This window comes from Atractosteus spatula, chromosome 15 (genome assembly GCF_055471065.1).
Source record: "Atractosteus spatula isolate fAtrSpa1 chromosome 15, fAtrSpa1.hap1, whole genome shotgun sequence".
Lineage (NCBI taxonomy): Eukaryota > Metazoa > Chordata > Actinopteri > Semionotiformes > Lepisosteidae > Atractosteus > Atractosteus spatula.
In genome coordinates this window covers 12,620,649-12,642,087 of record NC_142720.1, presented here as the reverse complement: position 1 = coordinate 12,642,087, position 21,439 = coordinate 12,620,649, and the positions used below count along the sequence as shown (strand labels likewise).

General features: G+C 38.9%; 1 protein-coding gene across 1 annotated transcript in view; it reads right to left on the bottom strand.

The window, feature by feature from the left end:
* Positions 1–21,439, bottom strand: part of wdpcp (WD repeat containing planar cell polarity effector) — a 68,592-nt gene that overhangs the window by 12,929 nt on the left and 34,224 nt on the right. Inside the window, exons 8-14 of the mRNA XM_088934066.1 lie at positions 21,081–21,214; positions 19,078–19,269; positions 13,675–14,284; positions 9,021–9,209; positions 7,485–7,608; positions 5,342–5,405; positions 1,963–2,065 (exon numbers count right to left, since the gene is read on the bottom strand). Coding sequence (XP_088790192.1) covers positions 1,963–2,065; positions 5,342–5,405; positions 7,485–7,608; positions 9,021–9,209; positions 13,675–14,284; positions 19,078–19,269; positions 21,081–21,214 — 1,416 coding nt within the window. The remainder of the gene's footprint in view (positions 1–1,962; positions 2,066–5,341; positions 5,406–7,484; positions 7,609–9,020; positions 9,210–13,674; positions 14,285–19,077; positions 19,270–21,080; positions 21,215–21,439) is intronic.

Here is a 21,439-nt window from a genome sequence, read left to right as displayed (position 1 = left end):
ATTGTCTCTTAAATGAAGAAAGTGATCAGTTTTATTTATCTAATGAGCAAATGAAAGGATTACCCAAAGGCTTTTCTTAAAGTTAAGCCATTTTAGATTTTTAGATCCTTCTGTAAATCGTGAAAAAGTAGCTTAGATCCTCTGCTGTACAAGTGTGAAACTCTTTTCCCTTCTGCTGTTATATCTGGGTATAAGTTTAAGACGGGTAATTTTAACTTTCATCTGGGAATTATATGTAAGCTGGTGTTCAAATCTCAGCAATATCTCTTTACCAGGCCACCCCAGCAGTGGGTCTGCAATCCACTTAATTCTGGGGAAGGAAGCAGTCTGCACAAGGGCTACAGCCCGAGGCCCAGTCTGCTACAGGATACCCACTCACCCAGCAGTGCCAACTATTCAAAATGACTGAGGGTGCTTGCTTCAAAACTTTCATACTAACAAAATATTTCTCTGTTCCCCAATTTCCAGCGCAAAAGAATCACCATGAACATGGATAACCAGAACATAGATTGTTTAGGCTTTCTAAACAGAACTTATCTTCACACATCTTTAGACAGCTTTGCGGACATGGAAGGAAAGCTTTTGTATCTCCATGATGTAAGCCATCACGTCAATTCTCAATATATACAGATTCTCCATACCCCACCTTTTGCATCTTGACAATTCTTCCCAATAGCTCTTCCTTAAATTATTATTGACATTATCGAGAGCTTCATTGAGGCTGTGCTTTGCTCTGGTGCTGCTGCTGACGTCCTCTCCACACACTGGAATCTCACTTTCTGCTACAGTCAAGTATGGTCAAGATATCCCAGATACTGGGGTCTGCAGAATGTTATTATAAAGCTGGTTTTCCAAACGTATCCATCTCTGAAATATATAACTACTATCCTAAAAGGGCAATCCTGCGCCAAAATATTTACAGATCAAAACTCAGTTATTTATGATTCAAAGATAAGTGACTATAAGTTGGAATATGGAGTCGAGAACAATACATAAAAGATATTTAGCATTGTGTAAGCACAATCGCATGGTAATCTCCCAAACACATACAAAATAAAAAAAAAGGATAAAACTTGGCAAAGGTTATGTTAGTTAGAGTCATTTATATTACTTCTCTAACCAGCATTGTCATTTGCATCCTATTTTCTCTCCATAATTGCCCTGGGAATACCGATGAAAATTAGCAATCAAGAAAACCAGAGTACTGTGCACCTAAATTACATATCATAAATCTCAGAAATTTAATGCTGTCATATAAGTAATAATTAATTTGCACATCACAGTGATATCAGCCTCACCTTTTCCAGAACTATTTATAGGGTTTTTATGGAAGATGCCTTAGGATACAAATAAAAAATGGTTTAATGGCCCAGTATGTGTAGGAAATTTAGTGTTGCACAGCACAATGCTTTTTAGGACTCCATTTTAGCCCTAGACAGGGAATTGGCTTACAGTGCAAGTATGATATTTTCTTTTCAAAATCAGTTAATTAATCTGCATTCTTGCCAACTAATTGCTTAGAAAGAATGTGCTAAGATTTGAAATTATATTAATAAAAACTTAATATGTATAGCACAATGAACAATATTTACCAAACGACAAATTAGTAAACAACTGTTTCAGATTAAACGTGAAAGTAAATTTGCCAAAATAATGTTTGATCAAAACAATGATAAAGCAAAGGTTCATGCCTAAAAGAGGCCTATTTAGGGTAAAACTATTTTAAAGAGCTGTCTCCTGTAATTACTGCTGCTTCGCACATGTTGAGACATAAACACGGCACCACTGTAGACCAGTTTGGCATTTCTGAGGTTAAACAGCATTTCAATCTAAATTATTTTTACAAAGCAGCCAAATCAACCAGAAGCTAATTTTAAGTCCTCCTGAAAAGAACTACTTCATGTGCAATGTTTTACAGAAAGGCTCATTTCAAAAGAGTGCTTTACTTGACAGCGTTCTTACCCAGTCCAGTGGATATTGATTCTGCATCAATTTCATTAGCCTTTTTCTTCGAGACTTCAGCCAGCACCAGTTCCCCCTTATCTAGCGCTAAGTAATGGATGTCCTTTGAAAGTAAAGCAAAATAAGAGATTAATCTAAAATGAATCTGGGTCCAGTAACAATGGTTCGTTTTTGTTAAAAAGATAAAATAATCTGCTTGAAGTTCACATCAGACAGCCCAGATGAAAATGCTTAAAACTTTAATTTAGTCACATTCCCTTTGCGATTTTATCTCAAAATTAAAAAATCGAGGAAGGACAGCAGCACTAAATCTAAGAGCTGTCTACAACAGTTCTTTACACAGCTCTCTTCACCGCTACCTGCCAGAGTTCTGTTACAGTAAGGGGGTCACAGTGTAATGAAAATTCTGTACCAACCTTTATTTTATTGAAGTAAGTTTAAATACATGATATAACTTGATTTTTAAAATAAAATGTTTAATATGTGTAACTTATTAGACACATAAGAGCATCTTCATGCTTTTAAAGGTTCAAAATACTAAAAGTAAAACTATTAATTCTTTAAAGTCATGTTCTATAAACCAAAAAAAATATCTAAGTAAGTCACAGCCAATAAATCATAATAGCAAAATTAAACAAAAAAAAATGTTGTATTTATAAATTGAGTTATTACCATTAACTACAGACAATGTATCCTCATCAATGTACAATGCAACTCTACTGCAATTCGTTACCACTCACTGGAAAGAAAACAGTTATGCCAATATAACTATGAATAAAATCTGACACTGCACTCCAGACACTCACTGGTTGAGCTGTCGGTGAGGGCTACCTATAGCAGCAGACCTAGTTGTGACAATTTGAGCAGCCACTGTTTGGTCATGAAATCATATACAGTACAAATGTAAATCTACACAGATCTTCTGTTCCTTCATTGTGAACATCATGCTGAAGCAGTTCCTTGTCTATTCGTGAGCTATTGCATCTCAGTAGAATCAGAGCTGTTTTTGGAGAGTAGATGTGAGCATGACAAACCAGCGCCAACCAGTACTAAGCACTGCCTAATCTGGTATCACCTGTCAGACTGCTGTCCATAGTGCCGTAATAAGAGAATAAGCATCATAATAGTGGCAGAATAAGAGTAATAGGGCTGTGTTTTTCTTTCATTAATGTTTCAATTTGTTGGTCTACATGATGTGAGGATCTGCATGATGGTTACACAGGATCAGCAAACTGGCAGATGTGTGCTCCCCCCCCCCCCCCCCCCACCCCTTCCGCTCAGCTCCCCTTGAATAGGAAGGTCGTTAAGCCTTGAAATCCAGCTGTGCCTGCCTGGGTTTTGATGGGGTTAACTGCATTGTCACCCCTTTTGTGAGCGGAGGAGAAAGGGAATGATCACAGCCACTGCTCCTGCCAGCCTCTTGTGATTAAGAGGACAGGGCTGGTGTGTTAGTGGGCACAGTGGCAGGAGGGGACCCTGGCTGGTCACAGCGTTTCAGCTGCTCTCTGTGGAAGCAGAGTGATGAGTGGTCAGGAGCTCGAAAGGGAATAGAGGGGGCTAAAGGGGGATGAACAAACGATCACAAATTCCACCCTTTATTTATGGGCACACAGATATGATACAGGACACAGTTATCTTACATAAGAGCTTTAGAGCAAAGAGAAATGGAGTTTATATCTGCCATTAGTCTGTTTTCCTTTTATTTCACAGGCCAATAATGCTAAACTCCGTGCTGTAAAAAAACAAAAAAAACAAAAGCAGAATGAATTAGTTCCCTTCACATGAACATATGTTCTAACTCATCCACAAAGCCACAAGAACATAAAGTCATTACTGTAATCTGTGCAGGATTTTATAACACATTTATCAGATATATGGCCGGGACTTAACCTTTTAATAGCATTAATTGTTCATTTCAATATAACAACTAATAAATCTGATTTATTGAAGTACAGTACAGCTTGTACTGTGATGAATATTAATAGCAGTGTCTAATCTGAGATGTCGAGGCAGTTCTTTAACATTTTTTTCCCTTTTTTTTAATGCAACCAAATCAAAAAACAAGGCCCATTAGGAACAAAGCGCAGATCTAATTCTGTAATCAGAATTCTTAATTAGTTATACATCACACAACTGGAGTGCTCACAAATGATCTAATTGGATAAATTATCTGGCACTATCAAAGTGTAATTAGAGCTATAGAATGTCATCATTATGCAAAACACCCCAGCAAACGAGTCCCCGACCAAAGTATTTCCTTAACAAAGGCTTTCCCCCTATTGTTTCTTTGAAAACAATTGAATCAGCTGTGGAGAAGTGGCATGCTGGGAGACTTATAGGGAGTTCTATTGGTTTTGTCCACCCGACCTCGTGCGACATTGTGGGGCAAGATCTTACAAAACAAGGGCCACATGCAGGGCCTTTACAGAGCCCTTTTAAAGGCAGGTTAATTTTACTTCTGTAGCTAATTAAATGGGAGGGCATAATGTGAGGTGAAACGTCAATGCCTTTAGGTCCTCACTGCTGCTTTGTTGTTTTAAAAGTAGCTGTGGGAGCGTTCATAATTTGTCACTTTCTCATGTGTCTAAGTGACACACTGAGTCTTTTCAAGGTCCAGAGAACAGGCACCACCTTTCAATTCTAGTCTCAGCAGCTGTACTTAGTGGGGAATGGATTGGAACTGTTCCTATCTATTTAAGTGAAAAGTGTCAGCAGTACTCAGGGCAGGGGAGGGGAAAAAAAGAGGTTCAAAGATACAGCACTATTACTTCAGAAATAAAGAGGGGAAGAAAAGAAGAGTATTGAGACCACATGAGTCATAAAAGACAAACCCTCCAGTCATTGCTCGTTTTCACAGGGGTGATTCCTGCTAATGTTTTTAGAGAGGTGGAAGACTACACAACCGTGGGTATATCTTATTTTTGTTCTGCCAGTGGAAAGTGTAGGAAAAAAAAACAGATTGTATGATTTCTTATGGGACCATTTCACACAAGTAAAAAGCGGTGGTTATTGTTATTAAATGGACTCCCATCTGGGAATCTCAGCTGTTAATTGAAGCATTCGTTTTAGAAAAAAGCTAAGGTGTTTTCAATTTCACTTCCATATGTTGGTGCTAAAATACCATAGAGATTTGTCATTGCCACTTTTTTCTAAAACATTTCTAAAAAGTGTAAACAAAGCATATGATTATTACAGGTTTCAGCACTCTATATTAATCAATAAAGGATGTTTAACTGAAGATTTTTTCATCTCAGATTAATCATTTTCCCTGTTACACCGTCCTGTATAAACATTATAAATTCTCAAATAGTGGCTTTCAAATGGACTCTTTACAAACAGCAGAAAATACATATATTCCTTCTAACAAATAGGTACATACCATAAACAGGTCACGAGCTCCTATGTCCAACGCAAGCAGAAAAGCTTTTTCAAATCGCTGGTACCTTTAAAAAAGAAGGAAATGGGAGTTGTGTACGGACAAAGTCATTCTTAAGCATCCTTTAGTTATTTCATTACACTATACGCACACCAACAAAGAAATGAGATCTCGGTTGTTGTGCACTGTCAGACAAGTGTCTAATTTTAATGTTTACATCTTAAAGGGTCAATAAGCTATTTTCTGTTTTGGATTAATGCATCAGTTTATGTAACTGAACAGACAAAACAAAAGCCTCACTTATTATTATAATGTGATTACGGAATTTGTCTGCTGCAAGAACACATACTGTATCACTCGGATTGCCATTATCTGCATACAGTGTGTACAGAGAGCCATGGACAAACGTTCACACAAGTGTGTATTTTTCAAAATGGTTACAGTAATAAGAGTTACTATGTTTGCTGCAATTCTCAAGTTTTGTAAAAAGTGTGTGAAAATATGTCCCATCAGCCTATAAATCAAAAACAACCAGAAAGGAAGCGGACAGTTGCTCAGCAAATATTTCAGTCGCCTTCTCTCCACACCAGTTTATTTTATACCATCAAGATAACAGCACCTGTCACTATTTGACAAACTGGTTTCTCTCAGCTCCTCCCAACATGAAGAGAAGATCAATAAGACTTTAGTTTTTAAAAAGCATCTGAAGTCAGAGGGGACAGAAGTGCCAAACAAACAAGGTGTAAACAGACAAACCTGCATACTGTACATGACAAAGAGCAAAACCCTTCCATAGCTGACAGCAGGCTGGCACAGCCCATGACACAGATTAGCGTGGAGAAACTGAATATCGCTTGAAAACGAACCTTAAAACTTCCATGCTTGAAAAGTGACATGAAACAGAAAAACAAGCCTATTTAATGTTCTGGGGCTGTGAGGAACGGAGGTCTATGATAAGGAAATTCAGAGGCCTTTCATTTTGTCACTCGCAGAAGTGAACAAGGCAAAGAGCCAAATTTTAGCAAATAAAATTTTGACTTCTCATTAAACGATAAAAAAACGCTAGAAAATCACATTTAATAAAATAATTAAAGCTTTGTCTCTACAGCTATCAATCAAGAAGTGTACTACTTATTTGTATATTTCAGAGCAAAACGTCAAAACAGAAACATGTCTTGAAGACTTGCATATTGGGGTAAATGTTAGGTCAGCAAGCAATTAGTGTTTAAATACTGCATTTGTATTATAGAAGGATTAGAAGTGCTGACCCCCTGTGACCTTATTAACAACGAAAGATTAAGATTTGTTTTTCAACAAAATAAATCAGTTTTATAAGCTTTTTTGTAGCAGTTGTTTTTCACTGTAGGCAACCTTGGCAAACCCTGCTGTAACAATGCTGATGATTTGAATAAACAGCGATTAACTAACATATCATTATATCTTAACTGGCCAGATACCATACACGAACTGCCATAGCTTCTACAACTACAGACTTGCAGCGTATGCAGATAAGAGGAAACACAGACTTTTTTTATGCGGAAAACAATAAATCTTGATGACTGTGGTTTACTGTCCAGTTCTGAGACTGAGACCATGTAAATGGTTTTCAATATACCATGAGAACACATCAGTCTTTTCAAAATCTCTCTTATGCAGTATTTAAAATATCAGCACACACATTTTTATTTTTCTAATTCATTAAACATGCCTATCATACAGTATATTCAAAACCACATAAAAAGGAATTAAATCTAAATGCATTCATTACCAGTCACATATTCATGGCAAGGTGGGACTCTAAATGATCAATAAACAATAAACGTTGTTGTTTAAAAATTGTTTCTGATCTAAAACATTGAACAGCCACATAACCCCAGCACACACATTTCATTTCTTATTGGGTTTTGTGTCTCAGATGTTGGCGAGAAAGGTGGCCAAGGAAGGATTAATAATGACATTGTGGTTTAAATGGAGCTACAGTTTTTAATCTTCAGATGTTGCCCGCTCTCTCGAATGCCTCTGGAGTCTCGGTTTTGAGAAGGAAACGTGCTACAGGTACTCTCAACCGTTTATATTAAAGAATGGTCCCCGAGCACTATGACAGCTGAAGTCAGTCTGAAAGGAAACACAGACTGGCGGCTCTCACCTGAGCAGGTGATGAAAGAAGCGGCGAGCGTATTTGCTGATAGGGTCGCGGTATTCTAGCACTGCCGTTTCTGACAGGGGTCTGGAAGGAACATAGAACGTTCCAAGGGCTGCTTCCAGCTGAGCTGAAGACGGAACAGAGCATCAGACACCACACCAGACCCAAGAATGTCATAACTCAAAATATGTTTTTATTGAAAACAAGATTATTCAATCCTTTTGTCAGCTTTGATTTTAACCAAATCTTCACCCTGTACTAACAGAATAACTTTTAGCACCCTAACAATAGACCAATCAATAATCAGATGGATTGCTTTTTTATGGTGCAAGACATGTAGCCACAGATAAGGCGTATTCTATAAGATAAACACAGAGAAGCATATTAAACAGGACAATAATCCACTGTCAATTATTAATCAACAGTACTTTTAAAAGAGTGGAAGTAATTAATTAGTATGTCAGTCAGAAAATCCATTTAATTCATTTTCAGCAGTAATAATTATAAAAGTATTCCTAAAGCAGGGTAAGGCACACTATAACCTCTCATTTTCTTGATTAATTTATTTTTTAGGTGGAAAACTAATCGTTAAAACTATAGTAAACCTGTAGGAAGAACAGTTTCATCTTCAATGGAATAAGCCCACTCTTTGTGAGAAATACAAACAGCAATTCCTATAATAAACACATGCCAAGCTCAAACTGTTGCACATGAAAGTGAAAAACAGACATAAAACAACCTAAATGACACGGGCATCATTAACAACCCGCTCAGTAAAAGTCTGCCTATTTATGCAGTTCAGGAATAAAGCAGCTATTTAGTATAACACTTGCTGTTTCCCTCAGGGCTAATGCTCGGGAGTTTGTCTGGTATAATGCAATGATTCAGAGGTACATGTACTTAATTAGTTGCAAGATCCTATTGGACCCTTCTAAGTATTTAGAGCACTCAAGAAGATAATTTGCAGTGAGTAGAACACTACAAAATTGAAGCATTGATCCTTTGTAGAGAGACAAAAAATGGCAGACACCTGACCAGAACTGAAAGCATCAATGAGGCAACAGCCAGCAGAGTGAATAATCACAAGAGTTCAGATTCCCCGAGTATAAAAGCACATAGAATGGAACTCAAAACCCATTTAAGACTCGGGGTGGGGGGGGGGAGGCAATTCTTTTTTTCCACCTGTTCATTCTTACCAGTCCAGACTTGCCAATTATAAGGTGATGGATATTTGCTGTTGAAACACAATTCTTTCAAAACTAAAGTGTGCACTTTAACCAAGTAACAATGCTCGCTTTTAAATGTACACTGTATGTGGTTTCATTCTGACCGCAACCTTAACATCATTTCCTAATATACAGAATTTTTTTAAAGCACTGTTTGGAAACTAAAATGATTAGAAAAATCAACTGTCCAGAAAAATGAAAAAACCAAAACAATTCCCAGCATTGCTCCTAGAAGAGAAGTTCTCAAAGCAAAGAAAGAGGCACAACAGAAAAATGGAACAAGGATTGCTAAAAAAAACCAAGTTAGGCAAACCTTCTCGCTCTGCTGTTAACTTCTGCCTGAGAAGATGATCCACAATGGCACTTAGACACCTGTAGCAGTCTGGTCCCATTGTGTTCCAGTTGATGCCACTCAAGATGTTAATAGCCTCTTCGATCTGCTGACAGCGGATACACTGAAGGGTCATGTCGACTGGCCCCAGCTGCCCCAGATTCAGGACTCCTGCCACAGAAACATTTGCAGGATTAATTCAGTTCAAGCGCATCTCATGTCCAGCCAGCTAGTCCAAGCCTTAGCCTTGACGCATCACTCACAAGACTACATACACTTACTACAGTATACACCTGACTGGAAGGAAAGCTGTCACTGTAGTTCTTTATGTTCTTATTTCTGGCAGCACTGGTTGAGTACCATGGTGAGGTCCTCTCAAATCATTTGTCTAAATTGGAGAGAGAGGCTGCCAGAACTCCACATGAAATACATGCAGTACAAAGAAATCCAAATTATACGGGAAAGTCTTTTCCCATGACATTTTCTAAGCATGCTTAATCATAAAAGTAACTAATAATGGAAGGCATACTGTAAAGCAATGTACTAAAAAGGACCAACTAAGACATTTTTATAATAATTTCATTACTGCTCTGCCAAGGACATTCCTGTCATGTTACTTCTTTCCCGCTTAGTCAATGTTTGGGTTTTGCACTTTTTAATGGGTGCCAAGACACTCTTGGTTCAAACTAAATTAAATCTATAATACTGCTGAGTAATTTCCAATGGACTTCCAGTTTATACTGTACACAGACTGGCATATCTAGACCCAGTGGAATGACAGTTAAATGTAGGGATGGTGAACATGAGCTGGAGAAGAGGCTATAGACTGGGCCCTAAAGCTGCCGCAAGCAGTGGGGTATCAGGCCCAGGAACTTAAGCCACGTCTGCCCTTGTAGCCCGGCCATGTGACTTAGCGACTCATATTAGCACATGTTTTAACAATGAAGATTAAAGAATGCCCGAACAACAAAATCCATCAAGAGCAAAAAACGAAACATCATCTTAACCTAATCTTACATACCGTAATCTCGCAGTGGGTTTTTATCGAGGCCTGTAATGATGCAGGTCATTCGGGGCTGTGTTCTTTTCTCTTAGTGTTGCAATGCTAGTTGCGATTTGGAGGGGAAAGCTCACCTTGTTGACATATAGGACATTCTTGGGTCACTTATTGTGACATAAGGAATGCAAAACATCTAAGGAGGGTGAGAAGGGTCTAGCATAGACCGAACAGAGCTGCTGTTTCTAAGCTGTGAATCATTGGAGCTATTTTCCAGTGTGCCTTTGTGACGACCTGCTCTGCTTCCGAATGCAGTATTAGTAACTGTTATATTAGTAGCAGTAGTAACAGTAATTGTAATAAGGTAGGTAGTATAATTTATTATTCATAATGAATTCTGATGTTCATTCTCAGTGCTCAACTGGAAACGCTGATAACTACAGCTCACTCTTTTATATCAACAGAAAGAGAACATGTAAAATGAGAGAGAAGTACAGACCATGAATTTTACATCTTCAAATACATGGTGGCTTTTTGAGACACTCTGTTAAGGCACCAAAAGCTGTGTTCCTACTTGTGTTTTCACAGACTTAGCAGTATTAAAAGAACTAAATCAGGAAATCTCATTTTTCTTTACAATCTGCCTAGAAATAAAACTCGTGCAATGAAGAGTGGTATTTACAATGCACTGAAATCTCCATTAAATGAAGCTTTACCATATAAACAGTTGGTTTTGCAGCTCATAATAACTCAGATTATTCTTCGCAAACTAAGGAGGGAGTCAGTTCAGCGGCTCAATATTACTATGACATTTACAGACAAAAACAGAAATTGTGCACGTCGTTCAAAGACTTAATCAGCAAGGGGCTAATCAACTTCTCCCTCAATCACCTGAGACTGGCTAACACCTACATTAGCTGTAAAAAAGGGGAAAAAAAGTTAATTATTCAGCAGCTGACTAATCCCAAGTATCGAATCACTCTGAGTAATAAGAAATAATCAATAATACGCTCAGCCTGGTTACTCAGGAACACAAGACACTAAAATTGAGAGAGCTAGATGAAGACCCAACTGTATGATCCACACATGGTCCACGCACAGACACTGAAGTCTGACACTGAGTTGATTCTCTTTTTCCATGGTTCTAGAAATACCAGTCTGAAACACTCATAGCCAGGTTTTGTAGAACCAAGGGCTGTTAATTGTAAACCTTAATAGATCTCCATCTGGACAACTGACCTCTTGTGGGTGGTAAAGCTCTCCAAATGGCCTGCTTTGGAGAATAAGGTGACGGCCAACTTATTGCCTAATTGATTTAAGAAAGAAGGAGGCCGTCCAATTAAAATTACAAGCTGGCAATTAGCAGCTAGGCCCCTAAATCCCCAAAGAGCTTGCTAATGTCAGTAATAAATGAACCGAGCTGCAGATTTCAAGGGAAAAAAGCTGGGTCTCTCATCAGCGCCTGTTCTGAGCTCAATCCCCTGGGAGGGAAAAAAGAAACAAATGCATTCACATACACAGGCACATGATGATCAACATGCACCCAAACAAACATGGAGACGTCAGGACACATTTAGTCGCACCCACAAGAGATACTCCTCTCCAACTACAAACATCTACAGTACCTTCCAATCACACGTCGACGTGTCTTCACTCACAATACGTGCCTGTCCACAGTCAGGGACCAAAATCCAGCACAAGGCTGGATTTGTGTATTGAGCAACTTAATATAAATGCATTAGAAAGGGCAATGAAATGTTAAAACAATTTGTTCAGGTGTTCACTTCAGGTACTTTATCAGAAATCATCACCAACATCACTAACCATCAAGTCTTCTTCAGCATGAAGACCAAGTATTTGGTATCGTATGAGTCAGGTTATTAGATTGTTGATAACTTAAAGCAATTTTTTAATGATGAAGAAATGTTGAACAAGTGGTACCTGGAGAGGACACTCATCAGGGTAGCTGGGGGCAGGCTCTGTAATTCGATTAAGCGCCATTAGAATTAGTTTTTAACTCGGAAAATACTGCAGATCAAACGTTTCTCCTATACTGTGGTGTCGCGAGAGAAGTTTTCTATAGGATGGACACCCTATATTGACTTCATGCCATGAGCTACCTGAATGTGATATACAGTACCTCTTAATCTTCTAAACTGAGCAACAGAACACGACGAAACAGACTGCAGAGAATCAGGATACCAATAAGGAAATGTCATGGTCAGTGTTAATATTTAAAGATTTATGACATAGTGCTCGTTAGCCTTTCAACTTGTGTTTTATCTCCTCTCTGCTTGCACGGGGGTTGCAGTGACAAGGAGAGGTGGGTAAGTACAGTAACGCGAGTTTGGTACAAAAAAACAAAAACAGGTTAATGAAATAGAAAAAAAGAACAAGCCAAAACAGCATAAATAAAACATACTGCTTGCTCAGATCACCCATGAAAAAAAAAACACTGAAAGAATTAAATGGAAAAGCAGTTGCCTTTTCTCTGCAGGCATATTAGTCTTTCATTCAGATATAAAGACTGTGCAGCACGCTGTTTTGTTTCTGTTTCCACACCAGCAACGAGAAGAACGTGCGGCAGTCTAGCAATTATTACAGCCCACAATTCTGTTAGGCTAATGAGACTCACGATTCTAAATCCACCCAAAAAAAACAGCATTTCAGGGCCTGTCACATGCGTGCCCAGATGAGATAACCGCATGTGGCAGAAACCTTACTCAAAATGGAGGCTTGCCAATCCCTTCTTCCATACCGGTTCAAATTGCTCTGTCGTCTATAATTTAAAAATAAATAAACAAATAAACAAACCATATGTGTCTATATAATTATTAACAGAAAACACCAATTTTTTGTTTCTGTGTTTCAAAACCTTGGCAAAAGATCATGGGAAAAAAGGCAAATATTTTACCCCACCCCCCACCCCGACTCCTTCGACTTTGATTGTGGCTCTGTTTCAAATCTTCCTCAAGTCACAATTAAAGTGAGATGCTTTGACGAGTTTGATTGGCAAGCTTTATCTTAGTGCCAGAGGACATTCTGCACTGTAAACAAGTCGTCACAAAAAAAAAAAGCCCACAACAGTGGACCAGGGCTGAGCGCCTGGGGTTTAACGCAGTCAGGCCTGAGGAGCTCTGCCGAGTGCACCACATCTCAGCACGACTTGAAAGGTCACATCAACTTTTACACAGCTGCAGATGCAAGGTGTTTCAAATATAACATTACTTTGTTATAGGTCGAGTGCCTTCAGTTTCTTAAAGTGTCGGATTCTATTGTGCAAGAAATGTTTTTTTCTTTGACACCAGCTATACTACAAATCTGATGACATGTATAATATTTAAGGCTTCTGGGTTTGACGATCCCCCTGTCCCCGTTTTAATAACTGTAAGTGCATTTTTATAAATATTTATCAGCGATGTTCCTGGGCAACAGGGCTGTGGAGAGGCAGTGAGTATGATAAAGCTCCCATCAGTATTCCATTCTGACAGGGACAGATTTTATCAGAATGAGTGTTACTGTGGTTTGGTTTGGAATAACATCGGTTTCAAGCCAGGAAGAAGGTTTCTCTGGTTCAACATAACAAATTAATTCGCTAATATCCACCTTCCAGCAAGCCCAGATTAAAATAACTCGTACCTGGTTTGAAGTGCAGGGCTCCCAGTGGTCCCCCATCAAAGCAGACAAACAGCAGGTTGTGAACCTCCAGGCTGTCTGTGCTCTGAGGGGGAGAGAGGGCCGCTGCCCACTGCAGGTGGCTCAGGCTGCCTGGCGTTTCCAGGTGCTGGCTGAACTGGAAAGTGGTGGCGGGCTTCAGGTCCTCTGCCAGGAGCTGCATCTTGAGGGGCGAGAGGGCCGCGTCGAAACACTGCAGCTCTCCCTGGCTGCTGCCCGCCACGAGCAACCCCCCCACGGGGTGCCAGGCCAAGAGGGACGGCAGCACAGCCGCCTGGGCCAGCAGCGTGACCCCGCGGTGCGCGTCATACAGCACCAGGGAGGAGTCCAGGCAGCCCAGGAGCAGCTTGTCCTCCGTGGGGTCCCGGCTGCAGGAGATGGCCTTGGAGCCCAGGGGGATGCCGGTCACGGCCACACGTTGGACACGGCTCCTCACGCACTCGTACACGCAGCTATCCGCCATCTCCTCCTGCTCGGGGCCCAGCGAGCGCTCCACGGTCAGGAGCTGGTAGGGCTGGTTGCTGCTGAAGCCGCAGTCCAGAGGGTCCCACTCTGTGCGAATGCAGCTCAGCACCTAAAAAAGAACCAGCCAAGAAATTCACTTACAGCTCAGCTCTTCTGCAGGCCAATCAGTTGTAAAATTAACAACAATTACTAATCAAATTCCATCTGCATATTTCAAAACATATCAGAGAACCCACTAGAGACAAGAATCTCAAAAGAAACTATTTAGGTATGTTTGCTTGTTCTTTTATTCCGCAATTTAACAAACAGTACAACATGGTCAACACAAAAGTAAATGGTATATAAATAATTGCACATGTGTGGCACAGTGCCTGGCATTGCAGGGGCTTGGGGTGCTATCTGTGTGGAGTTTGTATGTTCTCTTTTTTTTTTGCATCGGTGTCCCTCAGGTGCTCTAGTTTCCACCCATATCCCCAAAACAGACTGGTATTTGGCTATTTGACTTCTGGGAAAACTGGCCCTGGTGTGAGTGTCTGTGTTTATGTCTGTGGGTATCCCCTGCCTTGCGCCCATTTCTTGCTGTGATAGGCTCTCGCTGCCCCGCAACCCTGGATTTGAAAGAAGAGGTAAGGCGATGAATGGATGGTATGGTATACTTTTTTATGGTATAATTTTTCTCTTCTGTTGTCATTTTTTATTTATACGAATAAGTGAAATGTATGTATAAGACATACGATGACCAAAATAACAAGTACTTCATTATGACTTACATTTATCAGTGTTGCATACTGTTTTTCATGCTCTGACATCAGCTATATACGCAAGAGAGCAGAAATGATGTTGGGCTAGGACACCAGGGCTCATTTGCTGACACTGGCCCGAGAACAAGGCAGTTCTAAATTCATTTATTTGCATGACCTTCGTGTCAGAGAAGCTCAACAGTGTAAATATAACGCTGAAGCTTTCCTTGATTCTGACATAAAACAACCGGCTACTCATACCTGCTTGATTCTTTATTAACTGCACTCAATATTTTATTTTAGACTGCTCTGTTGCTTACAATGTAACTCAGGTTTCAAGGGCAGTTAAATAAAAATTGTAATAATTGTAATAAAAAATTACAAAACATATTTTTTAGATTTGTTTCATGGGTTTGTTACTGAGTGGGTGCTGCTGCCTTCTTCAATGCAAAATGTATTCTTCTCAACAAGATTAAAAAACTCCTTTATAAAATAAATGTATGAATTCTCAAATAAACATAAGAGTTTGTGTGCTATTGTATTATTAATAAATATTAGTGTATATTTTAAAGGAGAAATGTAATTTATGAGAAAACTGCAGGTACAGTACTTTCATGGATAGTGGCAAAAACAAATCCCTGGTTAGCAGTACATTGTGAAGAAACCAAATTGCTTTCCAGTTTGCTTTCCAGTAAAGAACACACCTAGAAACTGCTAGATTATTTGGAAAAATAAATCAACTGAACAGCAGTTAATGAATTCTTTAGAAGTGTCATTTTCTAACCTGCTACAGACAACTGGGAAGACAACAGCATACTGTAGTAAAAACCAGTCTTCTTTAGATAGGAAATGATTTTTCAAATGGGGAAAGCAATAAGCTTTGGGATAAGTAAAAGTACTTATTTTTTAATAACAGAAAATCAACAGAATTCAGACGCAGGCTTTCCTCTGGAAAGTAACTGGTCTTCTGTATCGCTACGTTTACACAGTCTCTGATTCATTAAAAATGTGTGTACTGCTGCAAAACTAAAGCGTGTGTCTACTGTATGAGTGCAGTTCATTTTGCCGTGTAGACAGAAGTGCAGATCTGCTGTAAAGCTTGTGTTTGTCAATGAGTGCCAAAGGAAAGCAGTTCCAGGGCTCTGGTCCTCTATATGAAAAGCAGATTTTCCATTATCTTTCTTTCGTGATGATCTCCAGGGGCTGGAGATGAACGTGCTGACGCTGCTTCGGTCTAATTCATCTTTCTGCCAGCTCAGTTATCCCTCTGACTCTGGGTGGCATCTCCTACAAGACAGATTTGCCTCGGAGTGTGAGCTCATCCCAGCGCTGTCACTAAAGCAGGCTGGGCCTGGTCAGAACTCTCTGGTTAGCCTAGGGCCCTCTCACACTTATAGGCTCATCATTCATAAAACAGTGAATGGGAAAACTCCGCTGACAAAAGAATATGTATCCCATAAAATATAGTCTAATGAATGCTTAATTGCATTATAGCGATAAGGTTTTTACAGCTTAACAACTTCAAAGCGGTTATTTTTAAAAGCCGTCTGACACAGCACACATTTACACAAGGTGCAGGTCCAAAATAAACACTGTGCTAAAAAATAAAAATGTGAAAAGTTAAAAACATAAACACGATTTAAATCTTGTTTCACTAAATCATACAGTAGTAGCAATTTCTTTTTGTACAATTTGGACTGCATACACCTCCAAGGAAATTAAGCACTAGCCACAGCATCTTATAAACCCCAACGCTCCTTTTCTTTTCCTATTTATTGGTTTCAGTGACTGGTCGGCCAATCTTCTTTCATTTTTGAAAGATAAACCCCGGATCGTCCAGCTGAGATCCAAGCCCTTGTTCACAGCAGTATCCCACTTTGACCGAATTTTCCAGTTCAGAGAGTGGAGGCAGCGAGAGGCCAACAGACTGGCCTGGAGGTCACAGAGTCAGCTAGAACCCAGGATTTCCTGGCACTAAGACTTTGTTTCCATTCCCCATTTGGCCTGTTATAGATGTAATGTGAAATCTGAACCTTTGATTGTCAACAGCTCTGCTCAAATTTTTACAAATTAGATTTTTACTTAAAAGCTTTTTTTCAGACTACGCAATTGCTTCTTACCCAATGTAAATGTTTTGACACAGACCAACAACACACCTTTTCCAAAAATGTTTTTTTTTTTACTGGAACATGAGTAGAAGATCTTAAGTGACAACCAAAGTATAGATACTACTCTCGCTGCTAATTCACGGATCTGCAGGTACCAAAGTATTAATGCTGACAAAAAGGTAGAGTTCTCTTAACTCAGACTGAAACCTTTGACTACAGAGAGTTCCAAAGGAACATACAAGCTCCCTGTAGCTGTTAGGCACTTCAACAGATTCAAAATTATTATTTAACATACATTATACAGTACTACAAACTACATAATATAGACCATGATATACAGAGTGGTTAAAGGGAACTCTAGCCCTGAATAAAAACCTTGGATATTAACTAATGAATCAAAAGTACTGCTCTGAATTTTAGCAAGCATGCCACAGAGATCTTACTCCACGACTCTATTGTTATCATCATCAATTTATTCAGCTATTTCTTTTTCCAAAATAATTTCCATTTGCACCCATTGCCACAGTAGGGAGCAATATGAGTGAAGCAGCTGGCTCAAGGGTAGTGCCTATGATTCGAACCCACAACCATCCAGTTAAGATACACAGGCCATTTCACCACAAAGCTGTCCTACAATTTTTACATGGATATTTAACACTGATCATTCACATTCTCAAAGTGCAGAAAACACTACTGATATTTTTTTTTATCCATTAAAATTTAGTAGCTCACACAAAAAAAAACTGGAAATAAAGAAACGTGAATAACGCTAAATTAATTCAAAGTGCCAGAAGAGAATGGTATACTTTTGAAATGAATAAACAAATGACAAATGAAAACAAACTGATTAGTGAAAAAAGCAAGATATGAAAAAATCACTTTCAAGATTATTAATACTGGGGACCACAAATCATTAAAAATGTTAAATGTCTGCATAATTAAGCATATATATATTTTGGCTATGGTGGTGCTTATCAGTAAGAGGTAGGGATAAAGACCACATAGGGAACTAAATAACACTTTTAAATGCTAGAGTCTAAGTAGAAAATTGGCTTAGCATGCAGATAGAAAACTTAACAAAAGAAACATATATATAAGCTTGAAGTGATTGAAGTCCCTGTCTTTCTGATGAGAAAAGTGTTTGATTTACTCCATGGGTCTTACATAAACTGCTAGCTTAATTTCACACTGTGGATCTGAAAATGACAACAAACACTTTAATTAGAAATGATGCAAGGAAGGACTTTAATGTTCTTTGAGCGTAAAAAAAAATAGGTGAAGGACTAAGATAAATCCTCACACACTCCAAACAGACTAAATATACTGCATCATTTTGCATTTATTTTCATAACTCGCATATGAAATTGGTAACGCTATTTCCACTGCACAAAATTTTTTGCATATATTTAAGAAGCTCTCTGCTATCTTGCTAAGCTGCTCAGTAATTTTGGGATCGACGGCATTCAACATCAAATTGTTTGTCTATAACTTGAAGCGGCTGTGCAGGCTATCGGTGAGTTCAGAGGACTGGGTCTTGATAAAAGTCTTTGCTGAAATCACAGCTTATTTTCCCAAGTCTGGAACCCTTGACATATTTAATTCACCATCACAAATTATCAGGTCCTTGTTTGTGAAAGTGGCAGGGTACTTTTATTCCATTCAAATCAACTCCAGACCATAAATGTGATCAATGCCCAATTATTACATATGAAACGACTGATACTTTTCAAAACCAACCATATTTTACTAGATTTCTGCTATAATTATATTTTTTCCTATTAATTCAGTCCATTATATTTATCGATTTCACATAATGTGGGCAGCTTCTAATTCTATAGTAACAGAAATATTTAGAGAGACGGGTGAGAAAGAGAGGTCTTTCTTTAGCACACAGAGCCCACTCTCTGTCAGGGCAGACGTTCCCCATTACATAAGGTGTTCTGTTATAGGTGCCCTATTAATTAAGTGACTCCCCAGTTTAACATTTGTAGAATGACATCAATGGCAAAACAGGCATTAACATACATTTTGAGCCGTGGAGAACAGTGGTTTACCTTCAGGCTAGCGTTTGAGCAGCTCAGCAGCACCAGGTTAGCTCGGTCCCTCTCGCTGGAAATGGGAGACCAAGGCCAGGCATCCTCATTAACTGCTGGCCACCAGCAAATCACTACATCCTGCAAGCAGTTCACAGCCACCCGGCGGTCCAGTCTGCGTCCGGCAGGCCCGGGTAAATCCACATAGGAGATCTAACCCATCGGAAATACAGGCAGCATTAACTTGGCACATATGTTCTCCTGCACTGCTTGCTGGAGTCACTGTTTATTAACATCCAACCACAAGTAACCGAAATGCATTGACATGCTTTGCTTATTTAGCCATTTCTGGGAAAACAAACATAAAAATGCAGTGTTCATTTATTCTTCAGGCCTCTTTGTGCCTACTGATACATTTTGATTCATGTTTTCAAAATACTGAGAAAATAGTTTAAAAATTGTTTCATTTAAACAAATTCCATTTTCACGTCATCTCTGCCTTTATAGTAAACACTCTTCAGGGCACTACATGACAGTGCCTCCTCTAGCAGATGTCAAACTCTCTACTTTCCCATTAGCGGGTGTACTATTGATGCAATTTGCCTTTAGGTTGCAGATGTTCGGGGGAAACGGGGGGAAAAAACGTACGGGCAGCGGACCATTTGGATGACTAGCACAGCCCCCCAAAAATAAAAGGCTGAAAAATAGAGAAAAAAAAACAAGAAAAATGACAATCCGTAGATATAGATTGCAACGCATTCCTAGCCAAGGAATTAATGGCTGTCTGATAGCAAAATAAATAAATAAATGAAATAAAAAATGCCATTCTGCCTTTGCTGGTCAGCAATAATCAAACCACTTTCTGGGGATTAGACTCACAGCTTAGCCTACTGGACCAAACACTAGCAGAGGGCAGGGGGTCCCCTTATCAGGAAAATGCTTCTGGAGCCAGTCTCACTACAGGATAGATTGCTTTCATATTCCCGTCTGCGTGGTAACAAAGGATGACGGTAATGCGATAATGCCAGAGTGCAATGGGTGTTAAGGACCCGATGCATTTATGTATTGTATTTAGTAAATAATCAGACTCATCCAAATTGTGATCTCACCACTCCGTTAGGGCCATTAAAATGGGGTTAATGCTTTAAAAACCCTTTGCCGAATTTATGTGCCCAAGAAAAAAGGCGCCTCTTTCTGCGCAAGCACAGTATTCTTGACCTCTTCATAACCTGAATGAACATCAAAAGTGAAAGGAATCTATGCAATTATGGTGTCTGCTCGTATGTTAAAAGCATATCTTCTTCCCTGTTTTTTCTCCTTCAGATATTTTGCATTTGAAAACAAGCTTACACTTGCTGTCCCCGAGTGTGGACAGTCAAAACACTGCACAAGTAGAGATTACCAAAAGAGTGGCCAAAATGAAATTCGGCATCATTCAAGGAAAAGATTTACATGCCCAGATATTTAGTCATTCAGAAATCTAAGAACTAAGTAAGAAATTTGGCAAAATGTAAGAAAATTCCCAACATTTTATTAACACACTTTGTTAATAAAAAATGGGAAAATTAGCTTTTAAAGTATTAGGTTTCAGCAACTAGACAATTGAATATACTTACAGATTTTGTAAAGGAGTATTTTAAAGAACTATTTACATGTACAAGCAATATATATATTTACTCAGTGAAAAGTGCAGTTTCCAAAAGATATACTGTCATCTTGCTCCTGTGTACAGTAGGGCACATATTTAATCTATAGATTTTAACACGCTTTTAAATGTATATCTTTTAAAAAATGAACATCTACATATTTAGTAGAAGCTACAGAACGTTGATGTGTTTAATACATTAATAAAAGTAAGCAATGAAAAAGTCATTTTAAAGGTAAGCATGACCCTGTGAAGTCTTATGACCTCTTGTATTATTTTGCAAATCTGAGGTCCCTGGATACAGTACAGTGCAGTCCACAATTATCAGTACTGTATTCCTAAAGGACATCACATGAATGTAGTAGCAATGTACTTATACCTTAAGTTCGGAAAGGGACAGCTTTTCTGCCCTCTTGCTGAAGTCTGGGGAGCTTTGCTTCTTTGTGAAATGGATGTAGCAAACCTTGTTTTTCTCCAGGAATGTCAAAATTATGAATCTGTCAGTGAGTACAGCTGTAAAGGGAGAGAAATCCAACAATCAAAAATCCAGATGTGTTCAACACAACTAAAAGTCTAGATATCCACATTTGTGCTTCCACAACTCTCTTTGAAAACCGTTTCCCTACATACCAAACCATCACTGAACTATCTGGATTTCTAACATATTCACAGCTGTGCCAGATTTCACACAAGCCTTTCCCCTCACACACTGTATGCAGCAGATATCTAAGCTGTCAA